Source organism: Propithecus coquereli, unplaced genomic scaffold (genome assembly GCF_000956105.1).
Source record: "Propithecus coquereli isolate 6110/MARCELLA unplaced genomic scaffold, Pcoq_1.0 Scaffold176, whole genome shotgun sequence".
In the NCBI taxonomy this organism is placed as follows: Eukaryota; Metazoa; Chordata; class Mammalia; order Primates; family Indriidae; genus Propithecus; species Propithecus coquereli.
Genome location: NW_012142301.1, coordinates 4,373,413 through 4,396,481, shown reverse-complemented (window position 1 = coordinate 4,396,481; position 23,069 = coordinate 4,373,413). Strand labels below are relative to the sequence as shown.

The window sequence follows — 23,069 nt, the reverse complement described above, 5'->3', positions numbered from 1 at the left end:
GGGGAGGAGGGAGGAGGGGATGGGTATTTGCATACACACAGAGTGCAATGCGCGCCACCCGAAGGATGGACATATTTGGGACTCGGACTTGGGGGGGGGAGTGGGGGGCAAGGGCAGCATGCGTGACCTGAACATCTGTGCCCCCATAATATGCTGAAAGAAAAAAAAAAAACTATGAACAAATATAAGAATATAAAACCCTGAATAATGGATACCCTTTAACTAAAATGGTACCATGTCATGTGTGGGAGAAAAATTCAAAGTAAAATAAAATAGAGTCATCAAATTTTATAATTAGAAGGAAACACAATGGTCTTCCCCAATCTACCTACCTTGCAATGCAGAATTACCTTCAAATTTCCTAATGGTGATTACTAACAGGAGAAATGGATGGCTGATGGTCAGCAAGGGAGAAAATTGTTTTAAAACTATTACTGTTTTGTACCTTATACAGTATAGCCTATGAAAAACTTAAATATAAAAACTACGGCTAACAACTTTTCATCCCAGTTTCCTCTTGAACATTTCTGCCAGAAGGAAAAATTAAGGTTTTATTAGTAATACATTCCAGTTTTAGACAGTTCTCCACATAGCAAGGCACTTTCTTATGAAAGCCAATGCAGACCTCTCTGTAATTTCAGTCTATCAGTTAGATATTTTTCCTCAGAAGAGCACAGTATTATTCTACTCTATCAACCACTTTCAGACTTTCCGTAGGTGTTCCTAAGTCTAAACATCACCATTATTTCCAAATCCCTATCATCTAGACTGTTGTCTTAATGCTCACCAGCTTGTCAATGGCCTACTAAAAATTGTGGTGCCATGACTGAACATAATATTCTGATGTCATCGGAACTGCTGAGTAAACTATTATTGTTGTTTCCTTTTATCTGGACTTTATATTCTTATTAAGCTTAATCCATTAAGTTTAGGATTATATTAGTACTTTCTGAAATTCTACCACAATGTTGGTTTATGTAATTACAGAGCCAAATGAATTCCTTCCTTGTTTTTCACGCAGAATGTCTTCAAATCAGGTCTTCAGTTCATTCATGAGTTGGGCAATAAATGTTTTAGGACACAAAATGCAAGGTTTTATAAATACTGTAATCTATCTGGCTTTTACCAATTTCTCTAGAAATTTTTGGTCTTATCAGCCCTTGCAATTAGCAATTTCACTTCTTTACAAAGGAGAAAGTGAAGTTGTGAAACTTGTCCCCAAAAAGTATGGATAAAAAAAGAAGTTCTGCTATGGTATGGTTATATCCTTAATAACAAATCTAGAGTACATTATTGAGGGAAGGCATTGAAGCTTTGAGGTTAGCCTCGGGGAGGAAAGCCTATCAAAGAGACTAATAAAAATACTATTTATCTTGTTTTGCATAATGTTTCTTCTACACGTTTTAGGAATATTCATAATATATCTATAGCACAGTCAATTGTTTTTCCTGAATAAACTGTATTTGTATTTCTCCCATCTCTTATTAGGGTGGGACTAGGTAGTAATAGCATCTCCTACTGGTCGAAAAATTACAGAGCAATAAAAGACAACAGGTGACATATCACATAACCAAGGGATTAGAATCCTGCATATGAATTTCACAAATAAATGGATAATCTACAAAGCTCCAGCTAATCTATATACAACATACACAGTCATAATAAAAAGTTGACTGAAAATTTGATTTGCTTCTCTTAACGTAAATAAACATCTCTTGTCAAAGGAGGCATCATATTACTAAAAAGAAAGCAAATAATACCTTGCACTTAGTCAATTAAGAACATTAGCAACTTCATTACTGCAAATCTACTGAGAGAGAAGTGTAAGCAGATTATAATTCTTAGCACAGTCCAGTGTAGGCATATGAGACTACAGAATTCAATAGAAACTTGGAAGAGAGAAATAAATTAGGAAAGAAAGGATGGTAATTGTCTTCTAAATTAAGTAGATGAGAGGCCTGTCCAAGAGTCTAGTAATATGTGGTTATTTAATTAAATCTAAAAATAACATATCTTTGCTCTAAGAGCTTAGAAAAAATATTTTTATGAATTTCTATGCTAAAACAGACCCAGGGCACATTGTGATTTAACTGAAGTACTCGATTATAATGTATATTACATAGGGGGAAAAGTAAATATATTTATTATATAGTTCCTCATACCAAAAGCTGTATTGACATTCAGTATAATTCAGAGCTATATTTTATTCATATATGTATTAAATTAGTTCCATATCAAGATACTGTGGGTACAATGAGAATTCTGATCCTCGAGGATTATATAACACAGTGCAAATATAGTGATATATACTTGTACCTACAGGAATTGTAAAGAAAAATATGTTCTATGCTGCCATGTTATTTCTGTAAATATTGCTTCTCCAGAACATCAATCTAGAGATATAAATTTCATCCACTGTTGATGATAATGCTTACATGTAGCCATCATAATCTATAAACAAACAAATAAATAATGCCTTCTATATACTTATACACCTCTGTTAGCCTCTAGACTCTGAATCTTTAATCTGGAGCCTATCCGTGTTTGATAGGATTTTAGAAGCTGCTTAACATGCCGGTACTCAAATTTGTTACTGTGAAGCATAAAAATTCTTCTCAGAAATCCTTTCCTAAACATTTATTAGCCATATTCATTGAACAAATATTTATTTTGGATATCTGCTCTGTGCCAGACAATATTCTACACCCTAGGACACCACAGTAAATAAACTGACCAGAATCTCCCAGAGGCTACATTTGTTTGGGTGTCTACCACCCACATTTGCACTTCTCACAATACCTAGCTCAGTGACTTGCTGCGTGTGGTAGACTGAGAATGGCCTTCGAAGTAACGCCCGCGTGCTAATCCTGAGATCCTGTGAATGCTGCTTTATTTAGAGCAAGATTCTTTGCAGATGTGGTTGCGTTAAGGCTCTCAAGAAGGGGAGACTATCCTGTATCGTAAAATGTACCCTAAATACAACCACAAGTGTCCTTGTAGGACAGAGGCAGAGGGAGATTTTACACATTACACACCCCACACACACCCCACACACATACCCCCACACATACATCCACACCCATACCCACATCCCTCACACACATCACACACACACACATACAAACACCATGCACATATACACACCACACATCACACACACACACACACACACATACACACACCATGCACATATACGCACCACACACACACACACATACACACACATCCACACCCATGCACACATCCCTCACACACACCACACACACACACACACCCGTACCCGTACACACATCCCTCACACACACACACACACACACATGCCCACATATACACATCATGCACACATACACCACATATACACACACCACACACACTCACACACAAAGAGAAGACAACATGATCAGGGGGACAGAAATTGAAGCAAGTTGGCCACAAACCCAGGAATGCCAGCAGCCACCTCAAAGAGTCAAGGCTTCTCCCCTCCAGGAGTGAGTGTGGCCTGGCTAACACCATGATTTCAGCCCAGTGATGCTGATTTTGGACTTCTAGCCTCCAGAATTGGGAGACAATAAATTTCTGTGGTTTTGCCACCCAGTGTGGTAATTTGTTATAGCAGCCACAGGAAACTAATAGTGCTCAATACAAGTTTTAAAACTAAATTAATTGCATGAAGTCTAGGGTTTAGGCTGGCCTTCCAAAAAGGAAAAAAAAATAAAACATATTACTTTATTTTTGTCTTGAAGAAAAAATACTGAGGGAACATGTATTAAATAGTTATAGGTTAAATGTGCTGTCCTCAAAATGTCCAGTGATAAAACCTCACGAATGTTCCCTATATATCTATATATAAAAATGTATGAAAATAATACATACACATATTACATAAACATCAATGGTTTAAATCGTTTATATCATATTTATTCTTGACGTAAGGCATTCAGTAGATTGTTATGTTTAATTTGTTAGTGAAGATAATGAATCCATTTGTGGCTGTTTTACTTATGCATTTTTCTGTTATCCTTTCTTGTGAATCTCCAGATGGAATACAATGTATTATTATAATAAACTTCTCAGTACGTACAAGCCACAGATTCACATTGTAAATTTTCTCCTGAGAAGTTGAAATGTTTACTGTATTTAAACTATTACAAATGCTGATACTACAAAAGAGGTACTTTGGATGTTGCTGCTGATTACTAACATTTAGCAGGAAAAATAAAGAACATAAAATTTGAAAATATGTTTTTGAATTATAAATCAACGTGAAAACACTATTATTGAACCTTTCTTTAAGATAAGAATGTTTCACTGATATCAACTCTATATTAATCTTGCCCCAGTTCAGTATTTTTTCCAAAATGACAAACTTGCAATGTATAAGTTCTTACCTTTTAAATGTGGTATAAGTGTGTATAATTGCTTTCTTTACCCTGAATGCATATAGGTTATGTGTCTACAAGGTCACAGTGAGAGAAAAGATATAACCAAGAAGCAAAATTATAAATGATTCATTCATTTGATTTGAGTGTAGTTTTTAAAAGTAGGTATTGGATAACTTTTAATGTCAAATGCAAATATTTGGGACACAGTAAGTTACTTCTTAATACGTACATGAAAATTGTATTTTGAAACCAATTTGCATTCTGACTTAAAGATAAAACCAGAAAGTTAGCCAAAAACACTATGCAAATTGCACTCCTGGCACAAGAGGGGAGTATTCTGAATTCCTAAATAACTCTTTTCTTAATTGTAAAATAGACAAGATTCTATAAAAAGTATGAATGTTATTAGAGCTCTGTTGCTAGGAAGAATTTATTCCAAACTGGTATTTATTATCAAAAATGATTTATGACAAGTGCTCAGTCAAAATAAATGTAGTGATCACCGCAGGAGGTATTGCCTTGTGTGACTCTACAAAGAACTTTCTTTCTTTCACTAACTTCAATTTCTGGTTGCTATGGCATCTGGTGACAACCATAACTTTTGGAAATTATCACCATCTGCCCACACCCCCTCTAAGTTTTTTTATAAGCCCACTCAAGCAACCAAAATAACAAACAAATAAAAACTCCACAAGCAATCGCAAAGATTATTGTTTTGTTTTGTTTTGATTTTGTTTTTGTTTTGTTTTTTATTTTTAACTATAGCTACTTAAATACATAGTATTAGAACTGGGAAAAGACACATTTTAAAAATTTAGAGATCGCTTTTATTTCCCAAGAAAACAGATGCCTCCACAGAAGATTGTCATTAAACTAAAATGTACAACTGTTGAAAACAAAAATTAAGGGAATGATTAGGAACGAATCAATGGATATTTATAAATTCAACTAAATTAATCAATTTTATTTTTGCAGGACCAAGTTAGGCAAGTTTGAAGGTAAATTTGCATATTTTTATCCTTTTCAAAAGTTACTACTTCGAATACAAAAGTACAGGTCAATGTTCATAGATAGGCTACAATTTTTAATGAATATTAGACAAGATTTAAGATGGGGGGACTTTTGTTTGCTATTTTCTTTCTTTTTTATTTTGAAATTTGTATGTTTGTCTGTTTTGCTAGTTTTAGAAACATTAAGTCTTTTAAGGTATCAATGTAACTATAGACTCTTGGAAACAAATTTTAAAAATTCAAACTCACAGTTTAAAGACAATAGAAATTTTATCAAACTAGTTTGCTTAATATCAACAATATAGATATATAACTTTATCATTCATTTTTTTAAAAAATAAATAACAAATCACCTTCCCCATCTTAGGAAGGAAATAAAAATAACATTTTTTAAAAAAAGCAGCAAATATAAATAAAGTCCTGGGACATAAAAGTCTATATGTTCATATTAAATCATATTCCCCCAATACCCTAAGTACTTCCTGGGAGAAAGGTATTATACTCTTGAAAAATGCAAGGTTTTTGTAAGATCATGAGAATCCCAGTTAATATTTTAAGATAGTAAATAATACGTTCCCCAGTATATTAAGACATTATTCTGTATTCCTTAAAATCTAAACTTCTGCCTCTAGAAAAATTGTATGTAAAAAAAGAAATCATATTGAATATATTTAGGTAACACCATTAATGTGCAACAGTCAACCTTCTAGCAAGATCAAATCTTTGGAACAATGTCTAAAAGTTGAAAGTATATGAAGCAGGCAGTAGTGAGCTCACACACCCTGTTCTAAAGCCATTTCCTGGGGTTAAGAGAACACTGAATTGAAGTCCCCTTTCTAATCTAGTCTACTCTCATAGTGACCCTTCATTTCCTCATTCTTCTCTAGAACATGACTGCTTAAGTTCCTTTTCAAGTAAGCTTGACAGAAGTCCTGGTGTGTGGGTTCAAAACACATTAGAAAGAACAAAAGTAAAAAAGCATCTCTGAGAAGAAATGCAAAGCGATAGGAATAACTAAAATGATCCTACTTCAAAAATGAATGACCATGTTGAAGAGCCGAACTGAAACTATCTTCAGTGTGTCTGCTCACCAAGCCAGGAAAATGTGTAATATATTTCAGAAAGAGATCTTTCAAAAATGACCTAATATTTTCATTTGGGACTTTGGAATGTGAAATTTATTTAGAAACTTCATTTACCCCAAAGTAACTTGATGGTATTAATTAGGTGAAGTGTTGCTATATGTAGATTTTTATGGCATTATCTTATTTAATCATTGCTTTGGTAATGAAGTATTTTATAGTACTCACCTTGAAAGATTAAATATTGGCAGACAATTTGGAACCAGATCTTCCCTTTTTTAATATAAATAAATTATAGGATACATTTTGCCCTTAAAATAACTATGATTAAGTAACAAGAGTCAATACAAGCTTAGCAAATATAGAAAAAGTATTATTAAAATAGTTATTATCAAAAAAAAAGACTCCAAACCACAGTTCATTAAGGGGTTAATTATGTCACAAAGGCTCTTAGGCCTTTCTTACATCACATTCAAGTCTTTCGATAATAAAACATGAGAAAAGTTAAGATTTTCATAAGTAGTACAAAAGATTTTCCTATGTAGTTCGAAAAAGGCACATTTTTTGAAATAGAAAATGTTATCATTTAGTTAAATATAAACAACCAAAGCTTAACAAAGTACTATGCTTTTTTCCAAATCCAAAATTTAGAATTAGAACATCAGGCAGTAAGATTCAGTTACGTGAAAAACATGACTAACTAGACAAATGGAAGCAATGATACCTGTTTTCCGATTGCTTCATTTTCAGCTATTGATTTCATTTTTCTATCTCTCAATTTTTCACGCAAAAAGTTAGCATAAAAATACAAATCTCCACTGGAAGGAATTTCGATTATTTGCTATTAAGAAACTTTTCTGCATTGCTAAAAAAATTAAATATATAAAATGAACAAATAGCTAAAACAGCTTAAAAAATTCAATTTAAATGATGTTTGATAAATATCCACAAAGGTGAATGAACTGTTCAGACATTGCTGCAAAAATAAAAGCAAGTTAGAGATAGTCATTGACATCAGAGCACTTTCACCCAAATATGGAATGTGAAACCAGACTGCCCAGGATTATATTAGAGCATACAGAAAGACAAAAGTTACAAATAAAAAAAAATACGGACATGGGAATTCAGATTAAAAAGGAAAACTCTCTTCTCATCTTGCCAGTTTATCTTTATTGTATCAGTCATGTTACATGACATTTATATGTGTAACTCCTCAATAAACTTCCATGAAAACAAGAATTAATATAAGTATTATACATTATATAATAATATCATTGTTATTTTAGTTTGCTCATGGATCTAGTTCATTTCCTAATGAAACATCAAAGATGGGCTAACATAGGTTTACACAAATAAAAGGACAAATGAACACATCCAGGTGGTGGAAATCAAATGAGTTATTTTTGTTGCAGTGTATTATTAGAGTTGATCATGGTATGGAGCTTAGGTAGTCAAGACTATTCTTTTACTTATACATTTTCAAAATTCTAGAAATAACCTTCAAATGGTTCTAAAAAAATTTATCAATTTGAGAAAAACTAGGAGATCTTTCTATTTGACATAGTTACTCTCTCTTTTTTTTTTTTTTTTGGATGTATGTCTATCCATTTCTGAGTTCTTATGGAATGAGAAACAAGTTTAGAATCCAGAGTCCTGGGTTTGAATAACCACTGACAGTGACCAGCTTACTGACCTTGAGAAAGTCACTGATTTTCTCTGAACTTCAATTCTTTAACAAGAAAATAGGGATAATAACTTGCTGTTTGCTAGTTGTGGGAGGATTCATTAAAATAATTTATATCACTGTGCTCAATTAAACTTCTTTCAGTTTATTTTAAATAAAGAAATAGTAGTAATCATAATGCACTTTTGAAATAAACTGTCATTAGCAACATTATCTTAGCATGCACAAAATATAATTGATGTGTATAAATATTAACATAACCACAGATATATATGAAAGCTATGGCATTGGCTGTTTTTTAATATTTTGGCATAAATAAGTAGCATGCTCACCTGTTGGAGGAATTATCCCAGGAGACATGAGGCCAGGGACAGAATGTGGCATGATGTGAGAGTTCTCTGGGGAGGTGACACTTTGAGTCCTCTTAGGAGGCCTTCCAGGTCTAGAACTGAAACAAATAAAGAAAAAATTTTTACAATTAAGCTGTTGTCTTACACATCATTTCAAAGTTGTTTCAAGTGGTAACATGGACTGTAAATAAATTTGTTTCAAGGACGGTTGCTTTTGCAGTTAGATGTAATAGACTTCCATCACTAATTAGATTACATGCTGAATTCATTTTCCTCATTGAATATCAGCCACTCCTGATGCATAATTCATAGCCTGCACCTCGTTACCTGCTTCTTCATATTAATATCTATACACAGTTTGAATTGCCTCGTTTGCATATGCTAAAGTTCTGCATGCAGCCTTCAGCACGAAAATTATGCACTAACTTGTAATAATTATTACAGTCAGCCTGCTATTGATTTATGAGACTTTTAAAAACCAAATATGTGTAGTACTTGTAATGAATGATATTTTAAGGTTCTTCAGGAAATTAAAAGGCAATGGCTGCCTAAGGAAATGTTCTGCTTGTTTGATTTAATACTACAGTTAGCTGGGAGGTGGAATGAAAGAGTGATTCAGACCTATAGCACATTTTTCGATGATATGTTTTATTACTTCGCACTGCTAGCCTGATATCTAGATGATAAATGACAATACATATCTAATGTGTGAAAAGGTCTTGCAATTTCTTTATTTTTTGTCATTTAAAAGATAAGTCAAGTTATCATTTAACCCTTATTCTATTTAAGTGAACACCCCCCCCCACTAAGTTGCCTTACTTTTAATATTCTAAAACACATTGAAAAGACCAGGATTATTTGTAGGACATCATTGAGAAACTGCCAAATAGCATCTTATATCTGCCTTCGGGATAAATAAAAATACTTTGTGTTTTATCAGTTCTTGTGCTATCCATGCCCATTGCACAAGATTAATTATTAAAATTATCAAAGCAGAAAGGGAGACAAGTATTCACCATCCTTGTATGAAAATAACATTAATAATATAATATTAAAATTTTCAAAGTAAATTCTTAGCATAGTGTTTCCACTTTTTGCCTCTGTATAATTAAATATGCTTTTGTGAAATGCTCTTCCATCATTTATCTGGCCACTATGTGCCCAGATATATCAAAACCACCAGATATATCCACATAAGTAAGCATTTCCATGTTTGTCTTGACTCATCCAAAGTCAAGAGATGGAATCTCTTTTATTTAGGTATAGAATATATTTGGTGATTGAACAAATAATTATTAACTACTGTTTTCAAAGGAGTGTACTATGGAGGCTAATTTGGAAAATAGGTTCTTAGTCTTCAGAGTTTGTAGTCTTGCCAAGGGGGAAGAATCTAATGCATAAACAACTATGATGTAAACTATAATGTGCTAATTCCCGTAAGAACATTGCAATCGAAATACTAATTGGAAGTCAGGATGGATGATGATACTTCCATGTTGTGGGAAGGAAGATGGTCGTTAGAAGAGAATTCTGTTTCTGTGGTGTGTGTGTGTGTGTGAGAGAGAGAGACAGAGTCTTACTCTGTCACTCCAGGTAGATTGCAGTGGCATCATGATAGCTCACTGCAACCTCGAACTTCGGGGCTCAAACAATCCTCCTGCCTCAGCCTCCTGAGTAGCTGGGACTACAGGTACACACCATGACTCTTGGCTAATTTTTCTGTTTTTAGTAGGGACGGGGTCTCACTCTTGCTCAGGCTGGTCTTGAACTCCTAACCTCAAGTGATCCTCCCACCTTGGCCTCCCAGAGTGCTAGGATTATAGGCAATAGCCACTGCGCTCGGCCTAGAAGAGAATTCTGAAAAATGAATGAGACATGAAGAAGAAAAATGCACTTCAGTGAGAATGTGAGGAAAGGAATGAAAGCATAAAATTGTATGGATATACTAGATTATTTCAAATGAGCTAAGTCAGATAAGAAGAGGAATATAGATTGAGACTGCTAGAGTTATTGCCTGGGGCCAGATCCTGGAGACCTTTGGAACAAGAACAAGGAGATTGTTCCTTTGCATTTTGTTAACCAACAGGAATACTGTCCTTATTGTTCTGAAGTAGTTCTCTAGCTACTATTAATATTTCTTATTCTTCATTATTGTTCTTCATCCTTAGTTGGCTTTTAATTCTTCTTATTTGCCAGCGGTCAATCAACAGCCCTCAGGTAGTCTCCCTTCTTCCTGAGTGATCTCTTCTATCATCATCACTCAGAGGATAAGGACTAAGGGTACACATACATCTAAAGCCCAGATCTTTCTCCTGGGATTCAGACAGATTAATGTTTATCTACTGGAAATCTCTGCTTGGATATTCTATAATAACTTAAGACTCAGCTTGTCCAAATCTAAACTCAGCGTCTGTCCCATTAAAGCCTATTTTACTTTTCCTGGTTCAGCAAAATGGAACCTAATCGACTAAGTCAAAAATCCAGGACTCAGCTCTGTCTTTTCCTTCTCTTGAATACTCGAATATCATCTCTATGAAGGTATCTTTCTAATCTATTTTCCCTTCTATATCTCTACTCCTACCTTCCAGATCAATCCCTCATTTCTTATTTAATCTACTGTTCCAGCTTTCCAAAATCTTCCGAGAACTAACCTCCAATTTTGTCACACTCCGGAGCCTCCAACTCTCCATACTAATTCCAGAAGAATTTTCGTAAAATGCAAATTTGACCATGTTTTCCATTTTCGTAAAAATATCAATGGTTTCCTAATGAATTCACAGTTCTTAGCAGGGCACCAAGGGCCCCCAATACTTGATCCCTGCCTAGTTTTCCAATTTCACTCTTTTACTTCGACATTCATGGTTTATATTTGGCCCTACTGAATTTCTTAACAATTTCCTGGGTTGCCTTTGTCACCAAAGCCCTTTTCTACACCACCCCATTCTCATCTTCATTTACCTGGCTAAACCTGGCTAAGCCTTGATCATCCTTCTTACTAACCAATTCTAGTTAATATTGTTTCAACACACTGATAGCCTATGGTAAACAACTCTATCATAGTGCTTTCTACGCTGAATGCAGTAATCTGCTTATTTGTTTAACTCGCAAGACTGCATGGCAGAAAGTGCATAAAATATGTTTATATGTCCTTAGAACGTAGCTCAGTGCCCAGTTCACTCTCTGTATTTAAATAAATTTTAACCCTATTTGTAAAACCATTTCCCCAAAATTCCTCGTCAATTCCAGTGGTCATGAAGTTTCCAGGAAATGAAAAGTAAGACACACACACAAAAAATCGGAACTCTGAGTCTAAACAGAATGCTAAATCTCGTAAATCTCAAGCCCAGAAAATGAGAATAAAGGCTTTGGGAGATCTAAAGCAAGATGCAATGGAGAGAGGAAGAAAGAAAAAAGTAGTTAAAAGATTTGAAATTTTGAGCCCTTTAACTTGTTTTGCTTTAAAAAAAAAAAATGAAACTATTTAAGAGTACTTTATTATTCTGGCCACAGGAATTGTCCTGACAGCCCTCACTCTGGAAGTAGAAGTCAGGCTACTAAGTAGGAACACTTTAATTCACGCTGTGATCAGAATAGACCCAGTGGGCTCCTTTCACCACAGATATCTCCTGCCGGATCTATCATATTGCCTCAAATTCCACCAATAGAGATTTATTGCTTTTGGTCTTAAAGCTTTAAGTTCTTTTCAACCTTTCATTAAAATGCAAATACTCTTGGTGGTGGTAACACCCTAAAGCCATCAACTAACACCCTACTGGGGATTACTTTCAATTAGGTGAGAGCACATTCTGGAGATACCTAAGCAAAGAATGGAAGGGACTGAAAGGAAAGACTTGGGAGGATGAACAAATTACTTACCCTTTTGCCTTAGAATAAGACTACTGAGAACCTTTCCTTAGAGTTATACACACCTTCTTGGCTGAGGAGAAGTTGGAAAATTTATGTATTAACATAACTTTCCTCTATCCCTTCACAAACTACAGTTAGGTACCCTTACTGACAGGCTTCAATCTTGCTCATTATCTTCTAGGGGGACTTGAAGACTTCAGGAAGGATAACTGTAAAACGCTTGAATATTTAAATTCCTTCCAAGAGAGTTTTAGGGAACTACCAAGAGAACTTGTGTACTGCTGTGGCCAGAAGCACAGATTTCATTGCCTGGGTAGAACTAGCTGCAATATCGGCTTTATCAATTTACCAGAAGGTACAACCTGAATCAATTTACCTAATCTCTCAGAATATCTGATTAAATCAGGATTTTAAAAAAAAATGCTTTGTGTGCTTTGTTAGAAATCAATTATTCTTAGAAACAAAAACAAAAACTTAACTGAAAAGAGGAAGCAAAACAATTAACAAAACTATTTTCTTTTGGAATGATCAATTGCTTCAATAATGGGAGCCACTTTCCACCCATCCTTATCTACAGCAGTGACCCGGCTCTAACCCAGAGGATCAGAGCAAGCTGAACTCCTCTAGTTCTAATCAGACAGAAGACCTCACTTAAATAAATTATTACCCTTTATAGCTTGAATAAAATCACAATTTATGACTTTGGTAATTGTTTTTGCCAGCTTCACACATTAGCCATAGTACAGCCTTTAGTATTTTCAAACATCTGTATTAAAAGAAGAAAGCAATAGCTTAGAGATGTCCAAATCCACACTTAACACCCCAAACACTTAGAAACCCACCCAGGTACAACCTTTCCTGCAGTTTGGAATAAACCCACCCCCATCACACACACACACACACACACACACACACACACACACACACACACACACCAGATCACAAGGACAGGTCTACTTTCTTTAGTTTACATCACCAAATCAATCTCATGCTAATAACAGTCTTCCCATAACTGTATAATGTTTACTAACTTTTCCTAGTCCATTCGTTGTTTTTATTCAAGGCGAAATCAAAGTCTAACTTAACAAAATAAAGCAAAAGTGACATTAATAAGAGGCTAGTGCACAAAAGAGTGACAGGCATTTGAAATGTTACAGAGAGAGTCATTTTCCAATCCCACTCTTCTCCATAGACATACTCTTCTGCTAATCTCGTCAGTAGTTTTTGAGAAATTAAGTTCAATTCTCTTCCTAAGAGTTGGGGCACAGGCCAGGCGCGGTGGCTCACGCCTGTAATCCTAGCTCTCTGGGAGGCAGAGGAGGGTGGATTGAGCCTGAGCAAGAGCGAGATCCCGTCTCTACTAAAATTAGAAAGAAATTAATCGGACAACTAAAAATATATAGAAAAAATTAGCCGGGCATGGTGGCGCATGCCTGTAGTCCCAGCTACTCGGGAGGCTGAGGCAGGAGGATCGCTTGAGCCCAGGAGTTTGAGGTTGCTGTGAGCCAGGCTGATGCCACGGCACTCACTCTAGCCCGGGCAACACAGTGAGACTCGGTCTCAAAAAAAAAAGAGTTGGGGCACAGAAACAACTAAAATCTAAAAAGAAGCAATGGTGGCTACAAACTAGAAAATGTGAAAGTAGCTGCCCAGAAGAAATTTTGAGTCTCAATCCTACCTGCTTGGAGAAAGGAAAGAAAGGTTCTGTTCAATCATTCATTCATTCATTCATTCAAGAGCAAAGAACTACTGCATACAAAGCACAGGGCTAAACATTAGGGTTGGGAAAATAAACACACAAGCCCTTCTTTGGGCAGGAAGATGAAATTGAATAGTCTGTGGGGTAACAGTGTAGCTGAAAAATACATGGCAGTAAATGAGCATTTAGATTAGTCTTGGGACACTAACAAGCACTTAGAAGTGAAAGCAGCTTGCTAATCTTCAAGAGTTCACTTGCCCTCTCCAATCTATTTACCGAGGAAAGCTCCAGCTCTGCTTATATTCTGCATATTTATTTTCTAGTAAACTGTTTCTACGAAACCAAGATATAAGAGAACTTTATATACACATACTTATATCATGTTATATATTAAAATTACATATTTACAGATAAATAATTTATTTCTGATTGGAAAGATACAGTTTGCTTAATTATTTGCATACCCACTTGAACATCATGGAGTGATGAAGAACGATGTTTATGAGTTTATGATCACACGGGGAAAAGCTCATGTTCTAAGTATCGTGAAAAAGCAAGATATTAAGATAAACCTGCAGATATGGACAGATCAGAACACAAGGGAGATAGAGAAATCAGGCAAAGTGAGCAATAAATACACATAGAAAAAGACTGAAAGGAAATACACTAAAATATTCAGAGTAGTTATCTCCGAATGAAGAATTATATATTGTTTCTACACATGAAAATTTTCATTTCTCTGTCATAAGCATATATTATATTTAAAATATAAAAAACAATTTTTACAATTAATTTGACACTACAAAAACTCCTATCATATTTTTCAGAGACTTCATTGTGGACAAACCATGGCCCTGACTACACTTCATCAGTGCCTGTGGTTTCTCTCTATCTATATCATTAACCACACATAATTGCCCTCTTAATCTTTCTTTCCTTTCCATTCGAGTTCTAAAATATCTGCCAAAAAGCAGATGATTATGTGTAAAAATGCTATGTTTGTGGGAACTAAAAATAAGTCTAAAATATGAAAAGTACAAATAATCATTGGTATCTCCCCAACTAAATCAACCTCGGGGAATAGATCTAGCAACGCAAAAGGATGCAAAGGATTTCCTAGGATTAATGTGTGTGTTTCAACACACACATTTCAACAAAAGAAGCAGCTGATTTATAATCCTCAATTTATACACGCATAGTTTTTCCTTAGAAAGATGTTAACTTGTTAGTCAAAATTTTTTTTCAGTTTTGTGACAAGCAACAATCTAAATAATCCAGAAGTTCTATGACTAGCATTATTTTTTCCTTTGTATGGAGGTTTTTTTCCTATAGATGGAGAAACTTTAAAGGATACATTATTTTTTAATTATTTTTTTAAATGGTGACAAACATGAACAGTTTCCCATTCTCATGTCTGACATTTGTTTGTGTTCTCTGTGTAGCCATGTGTCCCAATCATGGGTACTCAGTACAAATAGACTATTAACTAACTCATCAAAGAGAAGTTTTTCCGTGGTCATCAAATAACGGAGTTCCATGGGGTAGGCACTTAAAAATATGACCAGGGGACACTTGGTCGGCACCTTCAGCTTTCTGGCTCATGAGCAGAACACACAGCACTCTCAACTATCTACACAGAGGCAATTCAGTACATTACTTGAACAAATACATAAATAGGTATACAAAATAAAAATGTTCCATGGAAAAAATTTTACATATATTTTAATAAAAAGCTTTTGCATTCAAATTAATTTAGGAAATGTCCAGTTAAATCTATTGTGGAAGAACTTGACACATTCCCAAAGCTTTTAAGCATTGCGGGGCAAGTTCTAGGAGCTTTCACTATGTTAATATGCATTACCCATCTCCAAGAATGTGGTAAAATAAACATTTACTAAACTTAGTTCACCATAAAACCTGTTATTTCTAAGGAGTTTGTTTGTTTGTTTGTTTAGAGGCTCGTGCTCTAAAAGTATGTGTGCTACTCAACAGTATGATTTAAATTCAAATTATTAAAATTCCTCGAATTATCAAACCATGTTCTGTGTGTCATAGATCACATGAGAATTGTCACATGAAAATTATTCTCTGGGGACCAGGAAAACAGTAATTCACATATTCTACTGGATGCCAGAATGTAGAGTTATTGCCCTTCCAGCCCTTTACTGACCAATATATCCTGAGAATTTTGGTTACCATTACCTATTAATATCTCACCTATTAATAACCCTGCATACATATTTGACTAAATTCTGTGGTTTAAGCTGAACAGTGGGCAATGTAAGAAATAACTGGGTCAAAAGAAAAGGTCTGCAAAGAAATTAGTCATCTAACTTGAAATATTTTGACTCTGGAACAGAAGAAATGCAAGAGTTGATAATTACAAAAAAAAATTGACATTAGTAAACTGAAGTCATCACTAGCAAAAAATAAACAGGAATTGAAATTAGCTACTCTGGTGAGAAAGAATTATTGTGGCCTCTGACCTCAAAAGTCACACTGTCTAGAAGTGAAATAGTACAGGAAATTTATTTAATACAAAAGTTGTTTTGAAGGCCAAAGACAAAATATCTGAAGTCTCCAGCTCAGTTGGAGCTACTAAATACTGAATAAAAAATTACCCCAAAATAAGAATTAAAACATATTGCAATGTGACTAAGCTACTCTTAAGGATTTGTATAAGTGTTAACAATTAATGAGAGCCTAAAATACTAAAGAGAGTTTCTGTCATAGGTTATAGACTTGGGATATTCTAGCCTCTAAAGCTTGTAATTTCTCCTTTTTTTCTTTTTTTTGAATCTATACATGAGGGCCAATTAAGAAGATTCTTTAAAACCCACTAAATATATTAGTTATATTAATCTCAGAATTACTATACTAACCTCAGTTTAAGATCTCTTAGCGAATATATATTTTGAGTTTAACCTTTAACATATCAAGGGTCTTGGAATATTCTTGTCTCAGGTGGAATTCTTTACATCAGTGGTAAATGATCCCTTATAAAGTATATCAAGGGCTGGGCACAGTGGCTCACACCTGTAATCCCAGCACTTTAGGAGGCTGAGGTGGGAGGATCGTTTGAGCCCAGGAGTTTAGCCTCAGCAACAACGAGACTCCTATCTCTACGAAAAAAAATTTAAAAATTAGCCAGGCATGGTGGCGCATGCCTGTAGTCCCAGCTACTCAGGAGGCTAAAGTGGGAGGATCACTTGAGCCCAAGAGTTTGAGGTTACAGTGAGCTATGATGACACCACTGCATTCTAGCCTGGGTGACAGAGCAAGAACCTGTCTTAATAAAAAAGTATATCAAGTGATTTATCAGTAAAACTATACTCATTTTATGAATATTTTGTGAGACTAAAAAGCAATTTCATGCAATTTATAGTTTTAAAGAAACATAGCACTTTCAATGCTATTTATTTTTACCTTTCTGTAGCATTATACATTCACATATATGGTATCTCTTCCAGAATGCATAGTGTTCACAAATTTCATTTAGGGACCTGTTTGTCTAACAATCTAAATATTTTTAACCTTCTCATTACCTTACAATTTTCTTTTCTTCCCCATAAGCCTTTCAGGCCACAGATGATTCTACCCACAACATATATTTTTTACAATTATGTGCAAAAGCTCACTAGAATCCCGAAAAGGACAAATCCTGAAGTAATATGAAACACTGATAATTGGCTTTAAGTTTTGGGAAAAGTTAATACTTTATTAGTTCCTGTCATATCTCAAAACCATCTTCTATAAAATTTAAATTTACTATTAAAAGGTATTCTAGTAAAAACATATGGTATCTAAACCAATCTTTTATACAAACTACGGACTCCATAATCACAAAGAAAAAGTCTTATTTCTTATAATTTTTCAATTTAAATTTCAAATGACTGGATTGTCTCAGCTATTACAGTTGGCTATATTTTGTTTGAACCAAAAGCAATGCATTCAGTCTTTCATATTTCAATGGCAAATGCCAAGCCCCTCTTCATAAATGTGCACATAAATGTGACTATCATTCTGATTTTGTAAATCATTGTTAATTTGGCACCAATAATATTGCTCTAATCTCAAAATAATATCCACTGTCCTTTGTAGGAGATGCCCTTTCCAAAACTCTGAAGAGCCTCTTCCCAGATGTTTTCATTTTATTTTGGAATCGTAGATAAAATAATAAAATAATTACGATTAATACTGTCCAACTTCCAGGCACTGTGCTCTATTCACTATGTGATCTAACTCTTTTAATACCCATAACAAACCTTTGAGATAGGTACTATTATTTTCCTTATTTTTCTGATGGGACACTGAGACATCAGAAAGTAAAACCATTTACACAATATCACACATAAAAAGTAACAGAGCCAGGTTGTGAACCAGCGCAATCTGGCTCCAGAGGGCAATGCCTGAGCACCACACAATACTGCTACTGCAGCATATTTGCCTGTCAATTTAGTCAACAAACATTAATTGGACATGTTAATATGCCTGAACTTACAATATGTGTTGGAAATACCAATAAGATACTATCTCTGACTTCAAGTAGCTCACAGTCTATTTTGGGAGATAGGTATATAATTACAAGAAACGTTAAATACTGTAGTAAATGTTCCAAAGGAGTGTTGTGGGGACACCTTCACTGGATGCTTCAGGACAGATGACAGATGAGCAAGCAGGAGTTAGCCAACTAAAGAAGAGGAAAAGGTGCTAAGTAAGAAACAGTCCACAGAAGCATACCCCACCTTACACACACAAACACACACACGTACACATACATGCACACTTCTGTAGTGAAGTTCTTAATTACTCAAACCCATGTTCATTTTTATTTCTTTAGAATGGTTAGTATCACACGGCCTAGCATATAATCATTCTATAATAGTCTTATAGATCATATCTCTTCATATTTTCACTGTAGTTCTGACTTTGGGAAATGTGGTAGACATGTGGTAGACACTGATTTTTGCTTGAACATCTTTAGGACATCATAATTTGTTTACTCACTTTAAATATATCTTTGTTGTGATGTCTTATTTTAGGGGAATTTAAAAAGAACACAATTTGGTATTATACAGTCAACTATGTAGACAAAATCTGAATCTTACCAGAAACTAACCCATTTCCCTTTGAATATTTTACTGTCCTGGGGGTCTGTATCTATAACAAGAAAATTCATTTATTGCTCAAATTTTATTTCATTTTCTGTAATTATTTATTATCTCAATCTTGATTAAAATTTTTACCATATTTATTTGTTATATGAGAAGAAAATATTTTGCAAAGAAATTATAGCAAACCAACAACAAGGAGGGGGAAAGAAACTACACTAAGTGTGTATCAATCTTTATGTAATAAAGCAACCATAATCATAAATTTCCGGTAAAGTAACTAAGTCTACAGACACGCACCACACGCACACACATACACAAACACATATATACGCAACAATTTGGTACAGTAGTACTTTCTTATCCACGGTTTCACTTTTCACAGTTTCAGTTACCAGTGGTCAACTGCCACCCAAAAATAGGTAGGGACAGTACAATAAGATATTTTGAATGAGAGAGAGAGATCACAGTCACATAACTTTTATTACAGTATATTCTTACACTTGTTCTATTTTATTAGTTGTTGTTAATCTCTCACTGTACCTAACTTATAAATTAAACTTTACCCTAGGTAGGGATGTATGCATAGGAAAAAATATTGTGCGTGTGCATGTGTGTGTGCGTGTGTGTGTGTGTGTGTGTGTGTGTATCTCCATGATCTCAGTCATCCACTGGAGGTTTTGGAACGTATCCCCTTGGAACGTAACCCCCACAGATAAAGGGTACTACTGTATAAGCATCTTCATACATAAATCACAGAAGTAGAAACAATAGTTATGTTTGTTTTAAACTATTGCTCCTCAGAGATGTAGTTTCAAATGAGGGTAAAAAACAAAACCTATTAAATCAGAACTCAGAAAATCTTGTCTTCCTGCTTATGAATGCAGAGGCAAGATGCCTGACTCAACCTAAAATGCATGTCTTCACCCTCCACTGACAAGTTATTTGTATGCCACCTCTGCAGAAAATGTACATAACTAATTTGTTTGAGAAACCTGTTATAAAAAAAAATAATAATACATCCGCCATTCCCCTCCACTGTGTAACGCATGGAGAGCTGGCAAGAAACACGGTCTTGAAGCACAGAGATTCAGATACCAAGCCCAGAATTCAGAGACCTCCTGACAACTTTTTGATACTCCTGTGAGGATTCTAGACCTGAGAACTAATGAAAGGCTGATATTAAGACAGACAAAGATTTGCTGGTTCCAGCCTGCAGAGATTTAATAACATGCTTAATTCATTACCTGACATCGATGTTACATAAGCATCAAACATTGTTGTTAATATGATTTACATTAATTGAATTTTACTTAATACTTTGTGAAAGTGTTTTCTTTAACGAATGGTCTTTTAATACTAATGTTAGGTAGTATAAGAAATTATGATATAAACTACCTGAACCACAAAATTGTAGAAGACATTGGCAAATGCTCTGTGCAGCTTGAAAAGACTTCGTTTTATTATGAAATTTTTTTTCTCCTGAAATACTGGGGAGAGTCTACTTTTAAAATCTCAATCATTATGCTATATACTTCTGTTCTCTGTAACACTGGACTTCAACATATCATTGTCTCAGCTTCCTTATTTATAAAATGGAAATACTAATATTTCCATCTCAGAAGTTTCTTGAATTAAATGAAATAATATACATAAAGTACTCAGAAGAATTCCTGGCACATGCATATATGTGTCATCTTTAAATGTAAGTTGTTGTGCTTTAGTCAATTTAAACAACACTATTGAGGTATGCTTTTTTGGTATTTTGTGACTATGCTTCAACTATCAATCAATAAATAAACAGGAATTAGCATGATCAAGAGATCTAATAATAACTGAATTTACTATGCAACCATCATTATGCTAAATACTTTGCCACTCATTATATGATTTAATCTTCACAATAATTCTATGACATAAATATTATCACTATGTCCATTTTACAGATGAATAGAATGGTTTTTGGTGAGAGATTAAGTAACTTGAATAGTCTATAGACTGTTAAAGTAGCAGAACTGAACAGAACCAAGTTTATCTGAGCAAAAGTCCATGCTAATCATAAAAATGTTTCAGCCTTCAAGAGATTTACATCAGAAGTAACTAGCCATATCTAGATGAAGTTTGAAATTCACGTTTAAGGCTACATTTGTATTCTACCGCTCTGAATATACTTGCTATTTAGAAATAGTTTTATTATTTTGAAAAATAATTTAATGTTCCCATCTCCACACCTTTGCACTTGCTATTGCTGCTTCCTAGAAAGCTCTTCAGTGAGACATTTCCATTCCTCACCTTCCCTAACCACTATACAGAGTAGTACTGGATCTAGTTAATAGCCCTCCTCTCTTACCCCACTGCATTTTTATCCTGAGCATTGTTCAGAAATAGTATATATCTATTTACTTATTTATTGGTAATTATACATCCTTGATTACATAAGGGCAGGAATTTTGAATTTTTGTTCACTTGTATATCTCCAGCATACAGGAACATTGTCTGACACGGAGTAGAGACTCAATAAATATTTACTAAATGAAAAAATTAAATGAATGGACAAAGGAAGGAACAGATGCTCATTGCTGATCTACAGCCATCTGAATCTACATTGTCTTAGTAGTAGTTTAAGTACCTGAAAGGCTGGGACTATAACTTGTCAGAGTGTTTTGTATGGTGCCAATTTGATAATGATGATAAAGTGGAAGGCTTTTGAGTTATTGCCTTCTTTGCATTACCCTACCTCTAACTGAATACTCTGGATCTGTCCTAGCTCTTCAAAATGATATGGTTGGAAAGAGTAATCCATAAATTTTTAAACTGATGGCAATCTGTCAAACTTGAAATCATCAGTCAAGGTATTTCACACCCAAATATGTACATTTTTGAACTTGGTTTAAAAATTTAGACACAATAGTTAGACAGACAGAACGAACAATATTTGGTAGCACAACAAAGTGACTATAGTTAACAATTAGTTCTGTCATACTTAAAATAACTAAAAGAGTGAAATTGAAATGTTCCTAACACAGATAAATGATAAATGCTTGAGGTGAAGGATACCCTAAAATTACCCAGATTTGATTATTACACATTGTATGCCTGTATCAAAACATCACATGTACCCAATAAATATATACAACTAATATGTAGCATGATAATTAACAATAAAATTTTAAAAAATCTAGATACATATACTTAAAAAATTAATTAACATTTCCATAATAAAATGTGTATTTTTAATCACATGATTTAAGCTAGGGTTTCTAAATTATCAAAAATAAATGACCTTTAGACTAAAACAGCACACTGTATTCTCACAGATTTCTTTCCTATACATGTATGGTTATATATGAATGTCCTAAAATATTGCATTTAATACCACTGTAAGGCTATATTATTCAAAAAATTGGTGTCAAAAGATTTGCTAGCTATTTGGAAAGTTGAAATAGTTCCCCATTTTATGCATTTAAAAAATAGATTAAATAATTTTATGCTTAAAAATTACACAAAGGTAAAAGAAAACTATCCTTGGGATAGGAAAAAATTTTATAAGTATGACATTAATACCAGAAAGTATTAAGAAAATGATTGATAGAATTACATACATATAAGTTAAAAACATTTTTAAGAAAATTAATGTTTGAAAAAAGTGACAAAATAGAAACATGTATATGTCAAAGATATATGTATTAATGTATGTATAAGGATTAGTATCCTTCATTTATAAATAATGAATCCAATATTAAATGACAAATGAATATTTATAGGAAAATAACACAAACATGTATTAATTAATAAACATATTAAAAGATTTATACCCTCATTAGTAAATAAGGAATTTAAATAAAATCAAATACAAAATATCATTTTCATCACAATGGCAAAAC

General features: G+C 34.1%; 1 protein-coding gene across 3 annotated transcripts in view; it reads right to left on the bottom strand.

Annotated features, from left to right (window-relative positions):
* DACH1 (dachshund family transcription factor 1) overlaps positions 1-23,069 on the bottom strand; it is a 419,915-nt gene that overhangs the window by 234,798 nt on the left and 162,048 nt on the right. For all 3 annotated transcript variants that reach the window (XM_012642160.1, XM_012642161.1, XM_012642159.1), the window contains exon 2: positions 8,491-8,606. In XM_012642160.1, coding sequence (XP_012497614.1) covers positions 8,491-8,606 — 116 coding nt within the window. The remainder of the gene's footprint in view (positions 1-8,490; positions 8,607-23,069) is intronic.